Source organism: Rhododendron vialii, chromosome 9a, assembly GCF_030253575.1.
Source record: "Rhododendron vialii isolate Sample 1 chromosome 9a, ASM3025357v1".
In the NCBI taxonomy this organism is placed as follows: domain Eukaryota; kingdom Viridiplantae; phylum Streptophyta; class Magnoliopsida; order Ericales; family Ericaceae; genus Rhododendron; species Rhododendron vialii.
Window position 1 is genome coordinate 23,220,206 of NC_080565.1, and position 25,823 is coordinate 23,246,028.

The 25,823-nt window shown below is 38.7% G+C and overlaps 2 protein-coding genes and 1 long non-coding RNA gene across 4 annotated transcripts; 1 reads left to right on the forward strand and 2 right to left on the reverse strand.

Annotated features, from left to right (window-relative positions):
- Positions 1 to 3,645: 3,645 nt before the first annotated feature.
- Positions 3,646 to 10,656, reverse strand: LOC131301387 (uncharacterized). Its single transcript, XR_009191271.1, has 2 exons — positions 10,510 to 10,656; positions 3,646 to 4,032 (listed from the first exon to the last, which is right to left on the reverse strand). It is a non-coding gene; the product is annotated as an uncharacterized LOC131301387 (long non-coding RNA).
- On the forward strand, positions 6,339 to 10,140 carry LOC131301386 (serine/threonine-protein kinase BRI1-like 2). The gene has a single exon (XM_058327637.1). It carries the CDS (start codon positions 6,582 to 6,584, stop codon positions 9,978 to 9,980), a length of 3,399 nt encoding a protein of 1,132 aa, XP_058183620.1. The 5' UTR covers positions 6,339 to 6,581; the 3' UTR covers positions 9,981 to 10,140.
- A 10,248-nt stretch (positions 10,657 to 20,904) lies between the features above and the next one.
- LOC131301358 (zinc finger protein SHOOT GRAVITROPISM 5) lies at positions 20,905 to 24,550 on the reverse strand. 2 transcript variants are annotated; one of them, XM_058327578.1, is made up of 4 exons: positions 23,891 to 24,550; positions 23,133 to 23,532; positions 21,885 to 22,225; positions 20,905 to 21,582 (listed from the first exon to the last, which is right to left on the reverse strand). In XM_058327578.1, the coding sequence occupies exons 1-4, from the start codon at positions 24,009 to 24,011 to the stop codon at positions 21,212 to 21,214; spliced, it is 1,233 nt and encodes a 410-aa protein (XP_058183561.1). In that variant the 5' UTR covers positions 24,012 to 24,550; the 3' UTR covers positions 20,905 to 21,211. The 2 variants fall into 2 exon arrangements, with proteins under 2 accessions (XP_058183561.1, XP_058183560.1); XM_058327577.1 differs by having other exon boundaries at positions 20,905 to 21,597.
- Between the last annotated feature and the right edge of the window lie 1,273 nt (positions 24,551 to 25,823).

The following is a 25,823-nucleotide window of genomic DNA, read 5'->3' on the forward strand; positions in this document are numbered from 1 at the left end:
AAGTCTTATATGTAAATTGTTAGCCTTATCGAAGTGAAACCTGTGGTGGGCCCAATTACTCGAACAGTTCATTCAATGAGCTAGTGAAAATTATTTTCATTTATCTAGATAAAAGACTACATCTATTCTTAGGCCTAGTTCCGCAAAAGTTCTTATTTTTAAGTACTTATTTTTCGCTTTACGAGGTAAGTCATTCTTTCATTATATATCACTTTTAATTCAAAAAATAAGTATTTATTATTTGAAATATATATATATATATATATATATATATATATATATATATATATATACACACACACACACACACACACACTTAGGATCCAATTAGGGATCCCATACGGTCTTACCGTGCGGGACTCCCCTTTTCCGATCAAATTGCGACGATCCGAGCCGCTCAAAGTGTGCAGAACGTGATTTTATGGGTATCCGCGAGAAATCAGCAAAAAAAATGATCGGGAAGGGCTTGATCCGAGCAGTTTTTTACTGAACCGTTCAATAAAAAACTGTTCGGATCAAGCCATTCCCGATCATTTTTTTTGCTGATTTCTTGCGGGTACCCTTAAAATGACGTTCTGATCACTTTGAGCGGCTCGGATCGTTGCAATTCGATCGGAAAAGGGGAGTCCCGCACGGTAAGACCGTGCGGGATCCCTTAGGAGATCCGGACTGTGTGTGTATATATATATATAGAGTTAGGTTCCGGTAAGGGATCCCTCATTTTATTAAAATGCGGGACTCCCCTTCCCGATTGAATTTCGATGATCCGAGCCGCTCAAAGTGATCAGAACATGATTTTAAGGGTCCCCGTGAGAAATCAGCAAAAAAAATGACCGGAAAGGGCTTCATCCGAGCAGTTTTCATTGAACGGTTCAAAAAAACTGCTCGGATGACGCCCTTCCCGATCATTTTTTTTTGCTGATTTCTCGCGAGGACCCTTAAAATTACGTTCTGCACACATTGAACGGTTCGGATTTTCAAAATTTGATCGGGAAATGAAAGTCCCTCATTTTAACAAAATGAGGAATCCCTCACTTGAAAATTTCTCTCTCTCTCTCTCTCTCTCTCTCTCTCTCTCTCTCTCTCTCTCTCTATATATATATATATATATATATATATATATATATATATCTTCCCATTCTCTAAAGTTAACCTGAAAAGCAAATAGCTTATTCACTTTGTGGTTTTTGACGAAATTAGATCTGAATGGCATCAAGTGTCCATGTCAACTATATATATATATATATATATATATATATATATATATATATATATATATATATATATATATATCTTCCCATTCTCTAAAGTTAACCCGAAAAGCAAATAGCTTATTCACTTTGTGGTTTTTGACGAAATTAGATCTGAATGGCATCAAGTGTCCATATCAACTGCACATAAGCCCATGATCCCCATCTTATCAACTCACTAACACCTTAGCCACACCCAAAAAAAGCTTGCACGCCAAGGTTAAATCTTTCATCATTGGTAACAAATAATTGGTCCTTACATATTTCAGAGAGAGAGAGAGAGACAAAAGGGATGGTGGTGGTTTTTGGGGTCATCACAAATCATTTGGATTCCGTTAAAAACAAAGAAATCGGCCATAGTGGGATATGATATGGACTGTCTCTTGGCGTGCCATTGACGACATTTTCTGGTGCTGTAAGTTACTACTACTTCTCTATTTTTCTAACCCCACCCCCCCAATTTGCATAAAAAGTCCCACCCCCAATTATTTATTTAATTTTCCCTCCACCCGAAATCAAGGAAAATATATATACTCCGATCTCCCAAGGAAAATGATACCGTTGAACCATTTACAAGTACACCACTCTATGATTTGATCATTTTCCGATTTGTTTTCATTTCTTTTGATTTTCCACTCGAGGTTAATTTGTTAGTATTTATAGGGACGTCAATTTACATCCCAATTGGGGCGGTTTCGCAATATTCTTAAAGGTTTGGGTTGAATATAGGCAATAAATCATATTTAAAATAAAAAAAAATTAGTTGGCGTTCGGCACCATTTTCTTTCTTATACACATTCCAAATAGATTTATAATAACTTATGGCAAAGGAGATGAAGATTGATACGTTGCTCTTTCTAGAAATTGTAGGATTCGGTACAAGCATATGTATAAATGAGACTGCTGATGTTGTGAATGAGTGTTATTTATGCATGATAAAAATTATATAAGAGGTTTAAAATAGAATGTGAATACCATTTTCTCTCCGTAAATTACAACGAATTCCTAGATTTTACGGGACAAATTAAGGTGTTATATTCTAGCGAGTAAGATTTTTTTAAGTCATAATTTGGTGGGGGGAAAAAATGAAGAAGGTGACTTTCTTGACTGGGTAAGTTTTCCAGATTTTCTCTTATATTTTGTTCACTTATCCATAATCCAAATTCCAAGATACAAGCGTTGTATAGCCTTGAAAGAGTGGGAAACCAGAGATTCACATAGGTCAAAGCCTTCAGCAAATTAGAATTTGGAGATGTGCTCTGCAACCACTTATCAACTCGATCAGTAATTTCTCTCACCTACATGATTTTGAAAATGGGGTCCACTAAATTTATCTCTTACAATAAGTTAAGGTAATAATATCATTTGCGAAACACCTTTTATAAGGTCAAAATGTAATCCAACCGCCATTATCACAAGAGGAGGTCACTCTACTTTGTGAGTGACTAGATTTCTCCTTCAGAGTGCTCACTCCATATTAAGGGCCTAGTTCTTGTTTATTTCCTTTTATGATTAAGAAAAAACCAAGCAGTTGCTTTAGCGATCAAGACCGGAGTTCAAGGAATTTGATTTATTTTCAACTCTTATTGGGTCAATCTATACAAAACTTTATCTCAACTTTAATCGGAGACTCAACTAGTAGCCTACAAAATTTATCCCCAAGGATTAGTTGATTCTAAAAATTCATCTAAAGAAAAAATGTAGAATGTTTTAATTGAACAAATTTGGAAGATAATAAGGCATGGGTTTTGGGATTGTGAAGTCATATGATCTTCTCACCTTTTGCCCTCCCATTTTTGAGTGGAGAAAAGACTAGTGTATACCTAATAGACATAATTTTAAACACACACTTCTCACAAGGAGTTATTCCAATAGTGAAATACGTATGAAACTCAACATTGTGATAATGTGTATCAGAAGTTGTGTCTGTAGTAGTGCTGTTTGGGATATCATTTGTGAAGGTTTTTACTCTGATGTTAAAGAAGTGGACCTTTCTAGCAGAAAAACTTATTTACAGAGGTTTCCATAAATATGTTTTTATGGAGCTGAATTGCGTGCGTCCAAAAGTATTTTAGACGGTCCGGATTTTAAAAGAACTCTTTCAAGGAAAAATTAAAATCCGGGTCATTGATTGTCGAAATAAATGGATGAGATTTGCCGCCTCCATGAATAACTTATATATTCACGACTTCTCCGTGAATAAGTTATTCCCCTTTCTTGTGAGAAGTTCATGACATGGTGAAAATTGACCTTGGTCATCCACCTCGATCGGCAGGCCTTGATAATCTAAGGATTAAGACAATATCATTAACCTTATGATTGATTGCTGTGAGCCCAATATGGCACATTCATCAACAGTGACCCAACCTTGGGAACTTCAACATACATACAGAGGTATATATAGGCATAAATTTACATTCAACTGGCAAGATTATTTTTTTTCACAAACAAGATGATTCTAGCTATATTAATACGAAATTAAAGTATAACTAGAATAACCAAACAAAATACAACAAAAATAACAAAACAAAATCTAACAAAAACAAAACAAGAAAAGCATGGAAAGATTATTTGAATACAACAATTAATAGCAGAATTACACATCTGCTTGACAACTAATCCCACATAACTTGCACCTTTGTTTCCCTATGATTCCGACGCTATGGATCCATTATTACCTCTCGAAGTGAGAAGCAGGAGTCGAGGAATTAAAGTGCAAAGCTTTCTTCAGCATCACTTACTTATTCCCTCCAAAACTAGTCAGTGTGTATAGGCCCTCAATCTGCATTGATTGTCAATTAATTTTGAGTTGGTTGTGTTAATGTATCCTCATACCTCTGGTTAAAACTATAAAACAAAGCTCACAAGGGGAAACATAGATGAATATTTGAAGAAATTATTTAAGCATTATCATCCATAATTGATGAACTTGCTGAGGCACGCCATTACCTCCTTAGCATGTACTGTGGTGGACTACTGGACTTGATGTCCCCTTCCCCAAATTCAAAACAAATGACTATTTGACATTTATGTCCTCATTTTGTTCCTTGAATCTAACTGATACTATTAAAAATTTAATCCGAGCCATTAATAATGTATTAATCAAAGGGTAGATCATCTCTGAACAATACTCTTATTAAAATGAATGGCAAATTTACTCTTCAAAAATTTTCCTTCATAATTAATTGCACCATTGTCCGATCAACTTGAATTTCGGTATGGACGTAGTATTTGTCAAGCTCTGCACTATGAACGGTTCGCATCAAACTTTTGGATCGGAATGAAACCCATATTAAGCGTACAATAGGGCCTACTATCCTTAACTGAAAACTCTATTAATATGAATGGAAGACATAACTGTGCACAAGAGTCCACAAAGCACAGGGTAGTTATGTGCTTACAGATTGAACGTTAGGGGGTGTATCCACACATAGGCCAAACCATTGGGGGTGCGAGTGAAGTGTTCACAAAACTTTATACAAAAGAAAAGAGATGTAGACACGCACATGAATGATGAGTTTCCACACCCTTTTCAGACAAGAAATAAACCAAAACTATATAATAAAGTAAGAGAAGAGAAAGATGAGTACCTTCTTTTTGATGATGCATTTTGAATACTATATGTCATATGAAAATTAGCATATATATCTAATCCCAACAAAAAGGTATGAGGAAAGACTATACTAATCCGACGGTCAACAATTATCCTAACATGCCAATTTTTAAGAATTTTACGTGCATTGTATCTGTAAGATTTAGACACAAAGAAGGGTGGGTCCAAAACCAGCTAAAAAGGTGAACCTAGAGCTTAAGATAAGGTGATTAAAATTGTTTGCATCAGGTAAAGGTTGGGAAAGAATAGAGATTGCAAGAAAAAAAATGGCAAGAAAATTAGACCAAGTGGGAGCATCATCACCTCCATTTTCCATTCATCACAAGAGCTCATTGATGCGTTCCTATGTGGGCCACCATCCACCTCCTTACATGTATATATGTATATATTACGGATTTGTGTCATATAGTACGTACTGTGTATATTCTTGAGTGGGCAAGATAACAACTTATTATGCACCATCTAACCAAAACTCATTCCCTCTCAACGTTTCAGCACATGGCCCTACATCACCCCTTTCAAGTTTTAACGTTCTTTTATTTCATCAGTAAACCTTTAACCAGTCTTCTGGTAGGAGTATATAATAAGGGTGAATTACAGAAACCAACCCTATAGTTTGTTGGAATACCAAAATACACACACGTAGAGTCAGAAACTACACTCACCTCCCATATTTGGAAAAGTCTGTAACAGTTTCCTTGCTTTTGGCATATACCCTTGAGAGCTGGAAGGATATTTTGCAGGGGGCACTACCCTATACTTGTATGTAGCAGCCATGTAAGCTCCACCCTGTAAGCGTACCAAAAGTCCAATATTTTGTATAGGCCACACTACCTACAAATGCATGGGTTCCAAAAATCCTGCCAATTTTCATAAATAGCAAGAGATAATTGGGAACAAATGCCCCAAAACAGCAGTATTACTTCACCAAAGTGATCTATAGTGTACGGTAACGCATTGGACAGACAAGATTGACGCACACGAATTCTGCTCTACAGACTCACTTTACACCAAGATTTTCAGTCACATATCTAATGTGGAGACATTCTCACACTTACTGACAGGCCTCCAAAAATCCTGCCAATTTTCATAAATGGCAAGAGATAATTGGGAACAAATGCCCCAAAACAGCAGTTTTACTTCACCAAAGTGATCTATAGTGTACGGCAACGCATTGGACGGACAAGATTGATGCACACGAATTCTGTTCTACAGACTCACTTTACACCAAGATTTTCAGTCACATATCTAATGTGGAGACATTCTCACGCTTACTGACAGGCAGAAGCCCCTTGGATCAAACAAGCTTCACTATTTTTTTCTCCATAAAGAGACAATCTCAGATACAGCTTGTCTGTGGGTCCCAACCCTTTTGACCAAACCTCAAATCCATCCACCTCATTTAATCCCTTCCACTGCATATATCAACATAGTACACAAAATCAAATAAGCCGTATAAGTTGCAAATTAAGTACGTACCCACCAGTGTTCAATCCAATTCCCTAATTTTTTTTAATTCCTTCCCACGTTCCCTCCTTTTTCATTTTATACAACAATAAGAGAAAAGGAACTACTTTTTCTAAAGCTCTCCACCCTCCCACTTTGCACCTTCGGAATTCTCATCATACTTGTCACTCCCTCTCTCTTTCTGTAAACAAACATACTCTCCCTCCCAATCCATCTCTCTCTACCCAGTGTTACTGCAATTTGTTTCTCCAATGGGGAAAAACCCATTACAGCTTTTCCTCCATCTTCCTCTAGCACTGATCCTCTTGTCGTTTGCTTCAATTTTTGAAGCCGGACAAAGCGGGATTTTGTCCACGAAAACTGATACTGAGGCTCTTCTTCTGTTCAAGAAGGCTGTAGATAAGGATCCGAAGGGAGTCTTGTCGAAATGGCGACCCAATAGGAATCCCTGCAATTGGTATGGGGTTACATGCAATCTTGGAAGAGTAACTCAACTTGATCTTAGCAACTGCAATCTCATTGGCACAATCTCTTTCTCTGCTTTTGATGCTCTTGACATGTTAACTTCACTGAATCTCTCTTCTAATTCCTTTACTCTGAATTCAACTTCTCTGCTTCAACTCCCATATGGGTTGAAACAGCTTGAACTGTCTTCATCAGGTTTAGTAGGCCTTATTCCAGAGAATCTCTTCACCAAGTATCCTAACCTTGTTTATGTCGATCTTTCTTTCAACAATCTCACCGGTTTTCTGCCTCAAAATCTTCTCTTGTATTCGGATAAACTAGAAATCCTTGATCTTTCTTTCAACAATTTCACTGGATCAATTGCGAATATGAATATTCAGACCTGCAATTCCTTGTCGCAACTTGATATGTCTGGAAACAATATTTTCGATTCCCTTCCTTACTCCCTTTCAAACTGCACCAATCTGAAAAGTGTCGATTTCTCTTATAACTTGTTCACCGGGAACATCCCACAATCTTTTGGAGATCTCAAAAACCTACAAAGATTGGATCTTTCTCATAACCATCTCACCGGTTGGATCCCTTCAGAGTGGGGTAATACATGTGACTCACTCTTAGAACTACAGCTCTCTTATAACAATCTGACCGGCGCAATTCCAGACTCGTTTTCCTCATGTTCTTGGCTACAGCTTCTTGATTTGTCCAACAACAATCTAACCGGTCCGTTTCCTGATTCCATACTTCAGAACTTTGGATCGTTAGAGAACTTAATATTGAGCAATAACAAAATTTCTGGATCCTTCCCTTCGTCCCTTCAATATTGCAAGAAATTGCGAGTCGTGGATTTTAGCTCCAATCAGTTTTCTGGCATTATTTCACCTGATCTGTGTCCCGGAGCTTCATCTCTTGAGGACTTGAGGCTCCCTGACAACCTCATTACAGGAAATATCCCAGCTGAATTGTCGCTATGTACACAACTAAAGACCATTGATTTCAGCTTAAACTACCTCAACGGATCAATTCCAGCTGAAATCGGACAACTGGAGAATCTTGAGCAGCTAATGGCATGGTACAATGGGTTGGACGGGAATATACCAGCAGAGTTGGGAAAATGCAAGAATCTAAAGGATCTAATTCTCAACAATAACCACCTGAGTGGAGAGATCCCGGTTGAGTTGTTTAATTGTGGTAACCTAGAATGGATATCACTCACCAGCAACGGACTCACTGGCGAAATTCCACAAGAATTCGGTCATTTGTCGAGGCTAGCTGTGCTTCAACTTGCAAATAATAGCTTGAGTGGTGAAATCCCAAGAGAGCTTTCAAATTGCAGCAGTTTAGTTTGGCTAGACTTGAACAGCAATCAGCTCACAGGAGAAATACCACCTAATCTTGGAAGGCAGCCTGGATCAAGGGCATTGGGTGGGATTCTCTCAGGCAACACTTTGGTTTTTGTTAGGAACGTGGGAAATTCATGTAAAGGAGTAGGAGGGTTACTGGAATTCGCTGGAATCCGACCGGAAAGGCTTTTACAAGTTCCGAGTTTGAAAAGTTGCGATTTCACAAGGATGTATTCTGGTGCTGTCCTAAGCTTATTCACCCAGTACCAGACTCTAGAGTACCTTGATCTTTCTTACAACGAGCTTCGTGGGAAAATCCCCGATGAATTTGGGGATATGGTGGCTTTACAAGTTCTAGTGTTATCCCATAACCACTTATCTGGGGAGATTCCCTCCTCACTTGGCCAGTTAAAGAATCTTGGCGTGTTCGATGCATCATATAACAGGTTGCAAGGGCACATCCCAGACTCCTTCTCAAATCTATCTTTCTTGGTGCAGATTGATCTATCCAACAATGAATTAACAGGAGAAATTCCACCAAGGGGGCAACTTAGTACACTTCCCGCAAGCCAGTATGCAAACAATCCAGGACTTTGTGGGGTCCCATTGGCTGAATGCCAGAGTGTAAACAACCAACCGGCTACTAATCCAAGTGGGGATGGTGGCAAAGAGAAGGGAAAAGCGCGAGCTGCATCATGGGCTAATAGCATTGTTTTGGGGCTTCTCATTTCTATTGCCTCTGTCTGCATTTTGATTGTGTGGGCAATTGCAATGCGCGCGCGACGGAGAGAAGCTGTGGAACTAAACATGCTTAAGAGCTTGCAAGCATCCCATGCAGCCACAACATGGAAGATCGACAAAGAGAAAGAGCCTTTGAGCATCAACGTGGCGACTTTCCAACGAAACCTTCGTAAACTGAAATTCTCACAACTCATTGAGGCGACAAATGGGTTCTCAGCGGCGAGCCTAATTGGGTGTGGAGGGTTTGGAGAAGTGTTCAGGGCGACACTGAAAGACGGGTCAAGCGTAGCAATCAAGAAGCTCATACGGTTGAGTTGCCAAGGTGACAGAGAATTCATGGCCGAAATGGAAACTTTGGGGAAAATCAACCATAGGAATCTTGTGCCTCTGTTGGGTTACTGTAAAATCGGCGAGGAGAGGCTTCTGGTGTACGAATTCATGGAATTCGGAAGCCTAGAAGAAATGCTTCACGGTAGAACAAAGACAAGAGATAGAAGGATTTTGACGTGGGAGGAGAGGAAGAAAATCGCAAGAGGTGCAGCAAAAGGGCTTTGTTTCCTACACCACAATTGTATTCCTCACATCATACACAGAGACATGAAGTCAAGCAATGTGTTGCTTGACCATGAAATGGAAGCTAGGGTTTCTGACTTTGGAATGGCCAGGCTCATAAGTGCACTTGACACTCATCTAAGTGTAAGCACGTTGGCAGGGACACCGGGGTATGTTCCGCCGGAGTACTATCAAAGCTTCCGGTGCACTGCAAAGGGCGATGTTTATTCGTTCGGTGTTGTACTCTTGGAACTCTTGACAGGGAAAAGGCCAACCGATAAGGACGACTTTGGGGACACAAACTTGGTCGGGTGGGTGAAAATGAAGGTGAGGGAAGGGAAAGGGATGGAAGTGATTGACCCGGAGTTGCTTTCGGTGACTAAAGGAACCGATGAAGCTGAAGCAGAGGAAGTGAAGGAGATGGTGAGGTATTTGGAGATAAACCTACAGTGTGTTGATGATTTCCCATCAAAGAGGCCTAATATGTTGCAAGTGGTTGCCATGTTGAGAGAACTTATGCCAGGGACTGGTAACGGAAGCAACAGCGGTTGAACCCCGGAGTGTTATTGTTTATTGATTTTGTTTATTGTAAAAGGATGTGGGTTTGTAAGATTTCTTGTTGCTTATTAAGCTTCTAATAGCTGTTTGTAATTACTTTCTCCCCTCTTCTTTCTTCCGATTGCAATGGCTATTACCTGACCCTGAATGAGCATATTTAAAGATGGAACAACAAATATTGAATATGGGTTTCATATCAAAATATACGAAGTGTTGCAGTGGGCTCTGTAAAAGTGATAAGAAAGTTCAAAAAATTTAAGTAATTTAGTCGAGCGCATCTTTCAGAGACATTCTATCAAACATGTGGCAGCGCATCTTTCAGAGACATTCTATCAAACATGTGGCGTACAAGAAAATAGGAGTAGTAAGATTGAATTCTGTGACGCAGTTACTAAAAGGAAATGAGCATCTATTCAATGATTTATGATTCAATTGCTAACAGCCTGACATGACAATCCTAGAGGTAAATCATCACTCATCAGTAGGAACACTATTTGGCAATTAATTAGGGTTCAAGGTTTACCTTTGGAACTGAGTTTGGTAAACTACTTGGGAGTAGCAAGTTGGCCCGCGCGCAAATTCTCTTGAGCAGCCGCTTTAAGTGGCCAGCACTTGTCAATAATGTGAAAAAATATTTAGTGGTCTCGTGTCATCGAAATTCTTTTTCTGCACGTTTTTTTTTGTGGGGTGCAATAATGAATATATGGATGTCGCAAGAATGTGTGGTGGAATATGGCGTGAGAGAGAATTAGAAATCTTGCAGTGCACTCCATTTTAGTGCACCCTGCAAGGCATACCAGATCGTTCATATTGACAATCAATGGTTCAAATATGTTTGTTAATTTTTACCAATCAAAGTCAAACATATCTAAATCATTGATTATTAAAATGAACGGTACGAATCTGCCATGCAAGATGCACTATAAGGAGTCCTACAAAATTCCCGAATTCGATTCATTCTGGGTATGACTCACAACCAAATTAAAATCTATGTATAGCAATAATTAGTTCTTCGCTAATTTTCGACGTACATTTTTAGGTGCACACATTTCTGGTGCCGGTTATCAATAATTAAACAAAACAAAAAAATTATTTCATCGGGAAGATGATTTTTTTTGTTGTCATTGCTGTTGCTTCTTCTTGTTGCCCTATGAGACAACCACAACAAGCTTTGATAGTGATATATGAACTGCTGGACCAGTCTATCTGAAGGCATCTAGTGGGGCCCAATATCAGATTTGACATGTTTTCGAACTATGAATCACTTATGTCGCGGGTGGGTGTGAGTGCACGAGCGTGAAAATATTTTTCAAAAATCTCTTAAACAACTTAAATAAGTGAGTGCGAGGATTAAGAGTATAAGCACAGAATGAGGCCACAATGAGAGCTAAGGCATTTTGAAAAATTATGCAACTAATGTCACAGATACTAGTGATCAGATTCCAAAAAAAAAAAAGTATGAAATTAGAGAATGTGTTCTGTAGGATGAAGTGAAAACCCATGCTTTCTGCCACCGCTCATTGTGAGTCCTATCAAGCGTTCATTGTAGTAATCTGAATGGTTCATCTAATAGAACCTGCAAATTATTATGTTCACATTAAAAATCGGCTTGATCGAACATTAATAGCTATATCAAAAATTAAAATTTGGATTATAAAACAGACGACCTGATTCTATCACTAGGTTTTTTTTTTTAAGTTAAACTGTCCATGACTGGCTATTTTATAAATCAAAATTTAATTTTTGATATAGCTATTGATGTCCGATCAAACTAATTTTTCACGTAGACATACAACTGTGCGAGTCCTACAAAATAAACGGTTCAGATTACTGCAGTAAACACTTAAGACCCACAACCATATAGCTAAATACATTCCCTGGGTACCCAAATTGAAAGTCGTCCCTTTTTATGTAGGAAAAATGAAATGCACATGCAGATAGCGGAAATGATTGACACCTCCTCATTTATCCTCATGCACTTCTTTTTCTTTTTTTTGTTGTTGTTGTTGTCGTCGTCGTCGTTACTCACATGAATTACTCCGTACTAAACTAACTTTACTTCTACATTCTCTTTTTACACGTGAAGGCCATTTTGATTACGTGAATGAAGACAAAGAAAGCAGTACAAATGGATAAAAGATGAGTGAAAATTATTTCCCGTACGTGTAAAAAAACCCCAATATTAATGTGGGCTTAAAAGAAAGAAACTACTCCTACTACTAAACGCGAAGCCAAATGGGCCATACTAAAAAAATAGGATCGTGTTTGGGCAAACAAGGTAAAGGGCCCAGAAACCCCTCAGAGTAATGAGAGTCTTTCCTTACGAGCTAGGCTATGTTCTTCTCTTGGGCTTTTGTTGAAAGAAAGCCCAACTACCACCCATGCATGTATTGTACGTACCTTCTTCTCTTTCTTTTTGCTTTGGTAAATTGAATCTCCCTCAACATTGAGTTTTCATTTTTTATCCATTCCAAATTTTCTGAAGCTATGCAGATGTTCTTACTCAATACTGTTTGGTATCATATTCAAAAACTTTTAGTATTAACGAAGTAAAAAGGACATATATTACTTTCATATTTTTGATGTTGCGCATTACGTAACATTCGTACGTGACATCTATAAGGCGTTTAGTTGATTCCGATGATGTTTTTGGTTTTGGAGCACGGTAATGTTAGCCCCAAGGTGTGTTGGCCTAGCGTTTTTGCCTGAGGTTTAGAAGTTTGCTCCCTTTAAAGGTTTCATACTCAATTTTCCTTGCTAGCAACTCTCGAGGCAACTTTACCCTCACATGTAAGCGAGTGTGAAAAGACTATGCAAGGGATTTTAACTTGTAAGGATTAGTCCGAAGTGCACTCAAACTGGCCCGCGACACCGTATATTACCAAAAAAAAAAAAGAGTTAATTTTGTGCATCTCGATCTTTTTCAAAAATAAAATTTACAGTAAATGTTTTGATCTTTTTTTTTGGCGTGGATTCCCGACAGTAGTATTAAGAAGATGCCACTTTCAGCAGTGAGTAAAAGTACTTACAGCTTACAGTTTCATTACCTCCGGTGGGGTAGAGACTAGAGTGGTCACACCATCTGCTGTGTTTCTTCTTCTTGCACAGATAACACCCCATCAGGTTCAGGTTCAGGCTAGCAATGGAGATTATTATAACATGGGGGGTGGGGGGGGGTACCGGGCTATTTTTCTTCTCACACTTGGTAGGGGCCTCCATACAAACCATGCATAAATGAGACCATCTTACTCAAATACTGCATATGTAGAGAGAGAGAGAGAGAGAGAGAGAGAGAGAGAGAGAGAGAGAGAGAGAGAGAGAGAGAGAGAGAGAGAGAGAGAGAGAGAGAGAAATCATTCACACACTCCAACCACAGTTCATTTTTATCTCTAACTTTTCAAAAATTCATTCATAATTCAACTTTTCCTCCAAATATTATGTTTTTACTTTTTGAAGAAATTGTTAATAAGTTTGTAACAGTAGTAATTTCGTAAAAGTTGTAAATTATAAAATCACAAGTTATATGTATTTTAATTTAAAGTGCAAAATGAATTTTGAACAATGTTCTTCATTTCTCATTTAATCCTTCATAATCAAATTGAACCATGGTTGGAGGAGTCACATTCTTGATCATTTTCAAGATTAATTTGAAGAATATTGAGTTAGAAGATTTGAAGTATGGTTGCAGATGCTCTGTTTATTTCTATGTATACCCCACAAATATTAATGCAATCAACCCATAATTCTTGTTGTGCATAAAATAATTGTTGGTGCACGTTTGTGTGAGATTTTCCTTGAGAAAAATACACAGCGAATATAATTTAAGGACAACTATAATAAAATCAAACTACTAAGCATGTCGAAGTAATCTGTGGGACGGGGGAGTTTGGGCTCTTGAGAAAATCGCCAGGATTTTGATCCGATGGTATCCTGCTTAATAGACATGTATTTTTTATTGAAACATATACTTGTACACAAATTATCAAGTGAGGGATCCCTCAATTTGTTAAAATGCGGGACTTTCATTTTCCGATCAAATTTTGAAAATCCGAACCGTTCAATGTGTGCAGAACGTGATTTTATGGGTCCCCGCGAGAAATCAGCAAAAAAAATGACCGGGAAGGGCTTCATCCGAGCAGTTTTTTTTGAACCGTTCAATGAAAACTGCTCGGATGAAGCCCTTCCCGGTCATTTTTTTTGCTGATTTCTCACGGGGACCCTTAAAATCACGTTCTGATCACTTTGAGCGGCTCGGATCATCGAAATTCAATCGGGAAGGAAAGTCCCGCATTTTAAAAAAATAAGGGATCCCTCACCGGAACCTGACTGTATACTTGTAACTATATCATAAAGTTTTTATTTCCAATACATTACATTTTTAAAAAATGAGAATTTAAAATATTTGATTTTTTATCAAATCAAACCAAACTTATTAACATTATAAGTAGAATATTCAAAATCAAGTATATAAAAAATAAAATTTTAAAATTCAGGGGATTCGATGGGCCGGGGCCCAACATAGCGAGGGCAAATGGAATGGTTCTTCTTCACTGTCCATAATGGAAACAGTAGTCCTAGAGGGTCAATTGAAAAGTTGATTGGCTGAGAATTAGCACCTCCATATATGGGATTGGGATCGATGATCAGTAGTTAAAATCAATATATACGGACGATAGAGCAGTTGATAAAATGGGACCGCGTGCGACGCAAGTGGCCTCATCAGATCAGAGACCACTCCACTACCACTAACCTTCTGGCGCGCGAGATTCCAACGAAACGTACGTACGTAGGTGCTTAATTGGCTCAATTTTAGCGGCAGAGTTGTGGGGTTAATTTAAGAGTAGTACTACTTGAGAGATGATGGATGGCCTTACATACAGTACTGGCCGGCCAAAGATCACAACTAACCCGCCAGTATATTGAAATCAGTACGTACTGTGGACGCCGGCCATCTCCCGCGGTATCTCTCTAATTAATAAGTTCAGTAAGATTGTTTAACACATGCAAAACATGTACAGCTTAATTTGCATCCTTAATTGGGTAATTTTATTTGTGATTGCAGATACCTGTTGGAGATATTTACATTGGGGGAATTAAGAGTAGCCATGATTTTCGACAGGCAAAAAAATGCCTATTAACCAAGGCAGCTCTCTTACTCAGTCGTTAGGTTTTAATTAGTTTACTGTTGCACTATTATTTCAATTGCAAGAAGATATTGTAGAGTTAATACCCCAGATTTATTATTCTGTAATCTAGTTAATTTATTTGCCTTTTTGAAAAAAAAAACAAAATATAGAATATGTTTTAGAAAAATTCGCCACCCTAGCTTGCTCAAAGTTCAAAAAAGCTACGGTCACCGCGCGACGGTGGCCTTACCGATTCTGCATTGACGGCCACGCGGAGCTCACTCCGTATTCTGCACGGAAAGTCCAAGTCGTTCAATGATTTTTTTTAAAAAAAATCTGAGTGGTCCTGTGAAAATTCAGTTCAGTTAGATATGTGTAAGTACGATCCAATTTTTCATTTTTCATTCAGATTTCAGGAATCAAACGGCTCGAATTTTCCGTGTAAGACCTACTCTAGGTCTTGCATGACCGTCGGTGCAGAATCGGTAATGCCACCGTCGGTAGCTAAGGACTCCTCAAAGTTATTTACACCAACGCGAGCCCTATCTTCTCTCCTCTCTTTCATCTTCTTTTCTGATCCTTTCTCCTACCCTTCCCTCCCATTTTTCCCTCTATCTTCCTCTGCTTTGGATTCGCCTCGTCAGCACCTTGGGTGCGACGACTTTGGGCTTAACGGCGTGTTGATCTGAGAGTACGTCGCTAGACCCCAACCGGTTTTTTTTTTTTTTTGTTGGAAGGTAACGGATTTGCCTAACGGTGATTGGGGGTGCCGCAGCGTATAGTGGTGGGTTTCCACGATCAGAAGTTTGTCGGCTCCGATATGGCCTTGCCGTATGTAAGAGCCCATGATGGACAAGTCCCAGATCGCCTGTACTAGGAAAATAGAAATAGTTTATAAGTGATTCCGACTAGCTATTGTATAATTTGATGTTAACTTTTTGAGCCATGTTGTTAGACTAAGAGTTAAGCAAATCAACTGGCGCCGGTTGTGACATCGTAGCCATTTGTTGGATCCCAAATCTAACTTTTATGTTTGTGGAGTTTTTCTTGCAAGTATATTGGGTTGTGTCTGGTTGGCTCTGTTCTAGCTTTCGGCGGTTGTTGATCTGTGGCGGTGGTTTGACAATTGAGGTTGATGGGTTGTTCGTTTTTTATTGGGTGACGATGGCGTCTCTCTTTTCTTCGCCGCCCTAGTTGGGGCGTCAGCGTGCGAGCGTTTGCTATGGTCGGTCCGGTGGGTCGTCAGTGGTAGCACTTTGCTCCAATGGTGGCAGCAGCTGTATTGATAGGTTTAGGGTTTCTTTGTTATGTTTGGGTTTGGTCTTGACCCTTTAGGGGTTCGGGCTTTGGCCCTTTGGTGTGAGTTTTAATCTTTTGGGTGTTGATTCCTTGTCAATCGAGAATTGGGTCTCCAACTGGACAAATGTTTATTCTTAGCTTTGTTAGAAATATGATATCGTTCTCCTTATCATATTAGCTTTTGTAACAATTTTATTGATTAATAAAAAAATATACCTTCCAAAAAAAATAAATTAAAAGACGAAGAAATTAATTTAGTACTCCATTGTAAGGGTATCCACGTGTATATTTTTTAGGAGTATTACTCTTGCATATTTTTCATCCATCTACCATTGTAAGAGTATCCACGTGTAGTGTATATCTGTGACGGGGTCTCGAGTGTGACTAAATTGCTGCTGCTGTATGGTAGGTCTAGCTAGCGTCCTTACAAAACTAGACTCTCTCTCTTTCTCTCACACCTAGGTTCCAAAATTCATCATCATCATAAAGGGAAGAGAGAGAGGCCCAAATCTATAGTAAATCCAATTCAGCAAAACCCTATATAGCTTTACCTTGTGGCTACTACTGCCACCCCATAAAGCTATTGCCCCTTAGCACTACTGGTACTACACCCAAATAAGGGCCCCCTGCATTAAAAGGGTTTCAAAAGCTGTGCACGTGGTCCCTGAATAACAATACAAATAACCCAGTTCAAAATAGAAACCCCTCATACGTACACCACCCCATGGTCATCTGTTTCTTCCCCTTTTTTATTTTTTTAAATTAAGCTTGTCCGGATCAATTTACGTGCCTTACGAGTAACTCTTGAAGAACTAATTTCTCCGTTCACTGAGAAAGAGTTGAAATAAACCGGGACGATAGTCTGCATGAGTTAGTCCCTTCCAGAAGTACACTTGCATCCGATTTGAAATGAAAAACCAAAATGTCCACACCTAGTTAATTTGGAAAAGGGTTTCGTAAGTGGTCTTTCTAAATGGATGAAAAAGTTTGAAAAATGAAATGGAGAAATAAATTAGAAAAAAGGTGACTGTGGCACCTGCAGGCTGCTAGACTGATCCTGATAAAAGTTAGAGAGAGAGAGAGAGAGAGAGAGAGAGGAGCATATGTGTTTGTGACTTGTATTTTGTTTTGTGAGAGGGACGAGTGACTGTCTTTCAACCATTTCAACTGTGGCACTGAAAAACATGGTGCTTTATAAGCATTTATAAGGTACATTATGGTGAAAACGACTTTCTTTCTTTTTCTCTCTCTCCCTCTCCCTCCGTTTAAACTACGCATACGGATGTCAAGTGCATATTTGGTTGTGTGTGATTTACTTTGAAGTTTCACACAAATATAATAGTACGTATTATTTATGAATTTTAAAATAATTTTTAAGTGTAAGTAAAGATCAGCTAACTTTAGAGCTGGCCGACAGACGTTTTTTGCGGTTTGAATCGGCGTTGCAGTTTGTCATTTTTCCATTCGCACTCGTTCGTGAGCATTGTTAGGTTCCGTCAATTTGGTTACGGTTTGTGCGGTTTATAAAATGGCCCGAATTCAATCCTTCAAGATTCATATATTCAGATCATTATTCATCCATATCATATCTAAGGTGGATTCGCGGATAATTTGTGCGGTTCGATTGATCCGTTGAGCACTTGAGATCTGTATGCGTAGTGGTTCCCTCCCTCCCACCCTCTTTATCTTTTCCTCTCTCATCCAATAATGCAATTTATATTGCTTGAAACATAGGTGTCGCAGAATTAGGTCAGCAGTCAGCACGTTGTGAGTGCTGATTTCTTCCAAAGATTCTCCGCCACTTGATGCCAAACTAGACCAGAACAGATAAGGGATTTTGAACTTATAGTTTGCAACGATTAGATTCATTCGAGACCTGCTATTGGTATTAATGGATTCCTTACTGATGGGATACCGAAGGGCATGTGGGGTCCACTCCGGATCCCACACGGATGATCCGAGCTGTTCACTAATTTTTAAAAGAAATATCAAGTGTGCTTGTGAAAAATCAGGTCAATCCAACATGTGTAGATGTTTGATCCAATATTTCATTTTTCATTCAGATTACAGGATCCTAAAATCTAAATAAAAAAATAAAAGATTGGATTGAGTACCTATACAAATCGGATTAAGCTAATATTTTACAAGCCCACTCACTTTTTTTTTTTAAATTATTGAACGGCTCAGATCATCTATGCAGGACCCAAAGAGTGGATCTCGCGTGTCTGTCGGTACCCCATCACTTTTTTACAAGCTCACTCACTTTTTTTTTTTAAAAATTATTGAACGGCTCAGATCATCCATGCAGGACCCAAAGTGGACATCGCGTGTCTGTCGATACCCCATCGGTGGGGATTTTGAACTTAGCCCAATTAGTTTTATCAATCAATTGAAAGCTAAGGTAAAATTTGTGGTTGGAATATATACCTGCGAAAACATTGGATTACTGGAAATAATTTAACTCACTAATAAATTATAACAAGTAAATTTTCAACGAAACAAATGCAACTAGGATGACATCATAGTTTTAAGTAATGGTTGCTATGTAGCGTATCAGCCGCTACGTAGCAGCTTTTCGATACTCCGATATCACTACTCCCTCGTTTATTGCTGTTACCCAAAACATGCACACAATTGTATCAATCAATTTCCAATACTTCTTGTCTTGTGTTTGTTTTTTTTTTTACCACTACAGGTGCTCAAATGCCTTCTTTTTTTTTTTAATTCATGATTGTTACATCCTATTTCTACTACATATCATTCGATACCTCGCCACTACTATACTGATACAGCTGTTTAAAACCTTGGATCACATTATTTCTAATGTATGATACGATCGAGTGTCGTTTTTTGGGGGGTTGTTTGTTTTTATTTAGTGTTCCATCCATCACACAGACCCATCCTGGTATCACAGGTAATAGCTAAGCTATGTCTGGGATATTGAACTGCTTTTCATGATTTGTCAGGTAAGGACCTGATTACCCCTCTCAAACCACAGTGCATGGAATAGATATACTCCGTAACAGTTAACACTGCCCCCACTGATCTGAAACTCTACGCTAGCTTCTCCTCTCATCAATTTTCTTTCCAAACTCATCCGCATTTTTTCGTCGATCTTTACTGTTTTTTTACCCAATTTTTTAAACCTGATTTTTACTTTTTGAATGTGTATGTCATGTACTTCTATTTGAAAAGTAAAAAAAATTGTTATAATATATAAAAAAAATTGAATAAAAACAAAAAATTACGTAAACCAGCCAATAAATTTTTTGTTATCTCAAAACTGACTCCCAAGCAAGATGTAAATTATTCATATTTACAGCAATGATAATTAAACGGAAAATAATAGTCTCCGGTAATTTTTATTGAGAATTATTTACCCCGATGATAATAGGGAGCATGCAGTAGCCTTTTTTGTAGCTAGCTTGATGGATTAATTGCCCTCAATGATACAGTTTTTTTTCCCCACTCGATAGATGTCTAACCTACTCCTAAGGGGATGTGGAAGGGGTACTGTACTACCGCTAAGTGGTATACGGGTGGAGCAAGCCCGAAAAGCATCAACCACCGCACCAAACACTCGCGCTTTCAGCGAGAATCGAATCCTCACTTTCCATGTGGAAGAGATGAGGAAGTGCTGTCGGACTACAAGCCCATTGGTCCTCTGAATTCAATAAGATCAAATTTTATTTTTGGTAACGAGTACAGTAGGAGAAATATTGTTCCCACTTAAAATGATCTTATTGCACATTCTGTATGCATGCAGTATACATAATCATATAGCTATTTTATGTTTGTATAATTGATACGTACGTATTTTCTGTTTGTAGCATCACTACTATAGGGAAATATATTTTCCTCTTTTGCTATTTTTCTTTACAAATCGGTGAAAGTAAAATAAAATATTTTAAAAAAAGCATATTCTAAAGTCGCACGATGCTTTTCAAAATTGACACGTTAGCCCAGGTGATTGAGTGTACTTAATTTTGTCCTAACTTTATCTAGATCTTTAGTTCAATTTTCTACATTCACCTCTCGTACAATCATATATCGATGGTCAATGCTTGTAAACCAAAAAAAAATTAAAAATCATCAGCATGATCTTCTAGTATGGATCTTTTTAGAGTGCAAAGAAGATGCGAGAGTCTTCGCATGAAAAATTTGATATTTGGGGTGTAACGGTAGATTTAGCAGGAGAAATTTTATGAGAGATATTGTATGTTGTTTGATACCTTGCCGACTACAATTTGAATTTTCTTCAGTTGTTTCATCTACTTTCCTCCTCTTGTAATATTGTTACTATTAATGAAATATTATTTTCTTTGCGGTTAAAAAAAAACTTGTCATAGTATGGACAAATAAAATGATGGGGCACAATATACTTGATTTAAAAAAAATAAATATTTACAGCCGAGTGTAAATATTAACACCACTTCATTGCTCTCTCTCTCTCTCTCTCTCTCTCTCTCTCGGTTGGAATGTAATAGCAAGAATGCAAAACAAAAGGTATCTAAATAATCAGTAGCAGTGCCATTACAAAACCAAACACTCATGATAACAATCCCTTTTTTGGGTTTCGTTCTAGAAAACAAATGAAGAAATACTCAACACCAAGACAAAAAAGATTACAACACTCAATTGAATGAACTTCTACACACTTAATTAGATGACCAGACTCTGACACCCCCCACATGAGAAAATACAAACAAACGATATACAACTAACACATTAATACAACAGTTGATCTCATAGAGAGAGAGAGAGAGAGAGAGAGAGGGTTTTATACTGTTACTATTTTTATTATCCTTCTCCTTCTGTAATGGCCGATGACATATAACTAGCTGCAGCTAGGGAAATTTCATCAACCGGTGCTGCAGCAGTGACACCGGTTGTTGCTTGGAACTGTTGTTTGCAAGAGTGGCATGTTATTTGCAAAATGGTGGAGCTGATTTTCTTAGAAGCTTGTTCTTTCAAAACTTGAGCCTTTTCGACTTCGGCTTGTGCTTGTTGTCTGATTCTCTTGGCATTGGCAAACTCCAACTCGGCCAGCTCGATTTGCTTCTTCGCTTGTCTTCTAGCTTCTTCCGCGTAGGCCTTCTCGGCCATCGCCAGCTTCAGCTGCTCACTCGCTCCTTCCTTCACTCTTGATGCTTCCATTGCTGCTTGTGCTTCTGTACCATTCCTCTCTGTCAGATTAGACGTTTGAGTACCGATATACAAATAGTAAAAAACGTTCATCCAAATAGTAGTAGGTGTACGTAGATTTGAAGCAATTCAGAATGAAGAAAAATAATGCACAAAATGGTGTGACAATTAAATTAATCGTGTTGTATATTTCATACAAAGGGATTGATGACCGTCTATTTAAAAATATCACTACCACTTCTAGTAAAGTAACAGGAACCGCCGAACGGCTAGTAGGACAAAAGCTATGGAAGATTGCATGTTTTTTTGGTAGTATATATATCTTTACCTTGATTGGGCGACCCGATCGATAGTTTCAAATTCGTCGCATGATTCTGATCACAACTACGCGACACGTGATTCGACGAGGGCAAGAGCTGGAGTTCCAAGTTATGGTGGTGATCATTGGTACTCGAACAACTGTAGCGCTCGGGGCCTAGAAACATGGCTTCGGAAGTATTGGGCGGGACTGAAATTCTTTGCAACGGCACAGTGCCGAAATTATTGTCGCTCGACGGACTTGTGCTCGACGCCGACCGCGAGGAGCACACCGGTTGCAGCGCCTGTAGTACTTCCGGCCGGACCCGCCGGACGTTGCAAGCGTCTTGGTGTTCGATGAAACTCTCAACTCTGAAAGCACAAAACATAGAACGATCGAATGCAAATGGGGCCGAAAGAAAGTGGTTTAGTTATATTAAATCTGGTGGCTTGATTTTGATGTACATAATCCACAACAATATTATTATAAAAGAATTTGGAACTAAGAAAACAAGGCTTTCTACATGTAGGGTTACCAGCTAACAAGCAATAAAAAATAGATCATTCGGCTTTATCAATAGATTGTGACTTCGTTTAATAATAGTATTGCTATATATATTAATTAATTGTTTGTGTTCATGCCGACTTTTGAGTTTAAATTTAACTGTTGCAGGGAATTGTGAATATTACAAGCCCGGCTCGGATGGTGCACAATACCGTACTGTGCACCATGCGCTGTGTGCACCACGCGCACAACGCCATCCCCGTTCAAGCCTTGGCCTTACACACTCCCATTGAGGTTGAGGTCAGAATCAGATCAGACAGATTTGAAATTAAAGAAATTTACAACGTACTATTACATTAATGATATAATAAACATGTATCTAAATACCCTCACAAGAATCATGAAAGCACAAGGAAAACCATAATGAAGCCAAACGAAAAGAAAAAAGCTCAATAATTAAAGTAGTTATCTCTCATTTCTTCCATGTTTATTGGGTAATTTTTAGGGTTCCTTATTCCTGATATTTTATCAGCCCCAAGAAATCCGACAAACGCTTTTTCCTATCGCAAATAATTACGATGAAAAATCCACTTTTCAAATTCCGTAAACAGCTGCGATATTGAGTTACAAGTCAACAACCAGAAAGCATTCCGAGAAAAAAAGTATCTATTCGTTTCATAAAACAGTTTCATCCTTCTATCAAACGAATAGATATAGAGTGAGAAGAATTAGAAGGAGAGAGAGAGAGAGAGAGAGAGAGAGAGAGGGAGGAACCTGGAAAAAACACGGCCGCAGTCACAAGAATGGCCGCGGGTACCACAGGTTTTAAGATGGGCCTTGTAATCGGACTGAACGGCGTAGCCCTTTGCGCACTTCTCGCACACCCACTGCTTGTTATTGCTGTGTTTCCTCCTGAAATGCTTCTTGATCCCGACCAGATCCCCGAGCGCGTGGGTCGGGTCGTGGTGCAGGCAACTGGGCTCGGGGCAGACGAAAACCCGTTTCCTCACCTCGGGCGACTCCCGCTTCAGGAGCTTCCACGGCACTTTGTGCCGCCGCCGGTGCATCTGGAGGTTCTGGTCCCGCTGGAACCCTTGGTTGCAGATCTCGCACACGTACCGGTCCGATTCTAGTAGCGTTTTCGGGGAGAGAGAAACCACCTCCGCATCCGGATCTGCAAAATCGTATAGTAACACCGTGAATTTCCCTGTCGTACCCGATTTCATTTTTTTTTTTAATCCTTGATCAAGAATGAAATTTTATCCGCCGATCAAAAATGAATTCAACCAAATGTCAATTACTATAGAATTTGTAAAGAAGGATGTTGAAATTCCGATATAACCCACTACTAAGAATGTTTGATACAGCTCAGATGCTGTGATCCATAGGATAATCAAAATTTGAGAAAAAACCCAAGTAATAAAATTGAATATATATGTATATATGTGTATATATATATATATATATATATATATATAGAGAGAGAGAGAGAGAGAGAGAGAGAGAGAGAGAGATGGGAGGGATGGGGGTACCAGGGGTACCAGCGGGGCGTCTTTTGCGTTTGTTGGAAATTCCATTTTCTGAGGAAGTGAAGGCATCAGACGAAGAGGAAGGACCAAATGAGGCAGCAGTAGTGGTGGTGTTGTCGAACATGAGTGGATTCTGGTACTTTAGTAATTTTTTTTTTTTTTTTTTTTGGGGGGGGTGGGGGTGGAAAATATAAGCCGTCCCTAGGATGGATGGCTATGAGAGATAGTGGATCCTGAACCCTGTGGTGTTTGCTGTTGAAGTGGGTGCTGTTTATCTCTCAGCAGCTTTACTCATAGTAGAAGAACTCGAAGAGAGAGAGGGGGAAAGCAGTTGCTTTTGAGAGATCAGCTTTCTTTAAGCTTTTAGAGGGAGGGGAGGGGAGGGGAGGGGGGCTGGGTTCTTTTAGGCTTTTTTTTTCCTAAGAACTTTCTTGCTTTGGTTTTCAATGACCCCTCACCACCACCCCACCCCCACCTTGAGCAGGTAAGGTTGAGGCTAGTCTCCTTCTATACATAAAGCTTCTAAAACAGTAGTGGCATGAGAGAGAGAGAGAGAGAGAGAGAGAGAGAGAGAGAGAGAGAGAGACTCTGACCCAATCACATTGCTTCAGAATAATTATCCGGTGCTCCTGAGTCCTCACTGTCTATGCCAAACAATCTTTGGTGGCAGTAGACTAGTGTTTGGTGAATTCAATGCATTTATCTCCTTATGGGGGCGCGTTTAAAAAGTTTAGACATTCTTTTTTGATTATATCGTTTGTAATCAGGTGTTCTTTTTTTTTTTAACAACAAAAAAAATTTATTAATTTTTGAAAACAAATTACAAAGATTAAAAGAATCCGAAGCAGGAGGCATCAAATAGAGCAAAGAGAACTCTGACAAATAGAGCAAAGAGAACTCTGACAATCATATGCCATGCCGCTAGGAATCAGAAGGTAAAATAACCACCCATGGATGGCAAGAAGCCAGCCCGGACCAAAAACCCAAAGAAGAGACAAAATACACCCAAGACCCAACCATCTGCCCCTGAGATGACTAATGATCAATCTTTTTGGACATTCCAAAACCCAAGAAGTTGAGGGCATCCATCTTTTTGTTGACCTCAACCCAGTTGAGGAGGCTAAGAATTTAGGGAAAGAAAAATGGGAACAGAAGTCAGTAGACAATATTTTGGGCATTCCAAAACCCAGGAAGAGGGGTGCAAGTAAGAATCACAAATCCAAGAAGACAGACGGAAAAAAGAAGCAAAAAAGCTTTGTGTTTAGATCTGCGATTGCTGCTGCGGCTTTATCTGCTTTTTCCGAAGACACTAACAGGTTTCACCTTGATGATGCAAAGGCTGCTCGGTCTATCGACAAAATCTTGGCCGAAGATTATTTGGGTGATAATGAGGAAGTAATCAGGTGTTCTTGGGTCCAGCTTATATGTACATCGACTTATTTTGAGGATCTAATCCAATCGGCTACCGTCCACTTGTAAGGAGTCCAATTAAACGGAGCAAGATACCTGAAAAGTTTCGAATCTGAGCCATTAAGTATGAAAAAGTTTCTAAATTTATAATCAGGTGTCCTATTTTTGTTGATGGAAAATTTACTTGAACATCATCTCAATCACTAGGTAATTAGAAAATGAAAACAATTCGAAGTGCATTTACAAAAGTCAAAATAAAAGAATGAAAATATGTTATTTTTTTGCTTCATTTTATTTGTTATAAGATATCGTAGTTTTTCACCTATTTAAGACGAAACAAGAAACCTAGACTTCTACTCTACCAAAATCTTAAAAAAAAAAAAAAAAACATGCAAAAAGGAAACCAAGATTAAAAAAAAAAGGAGAGCAATATTTTGGCTAAATAAGCCACTTGTAGCCATTTTGCTTATTTTTTTGTCTTCATTGAAATAAAATTTTGCTTTTATTAGTTTCACGTTAAATTTTT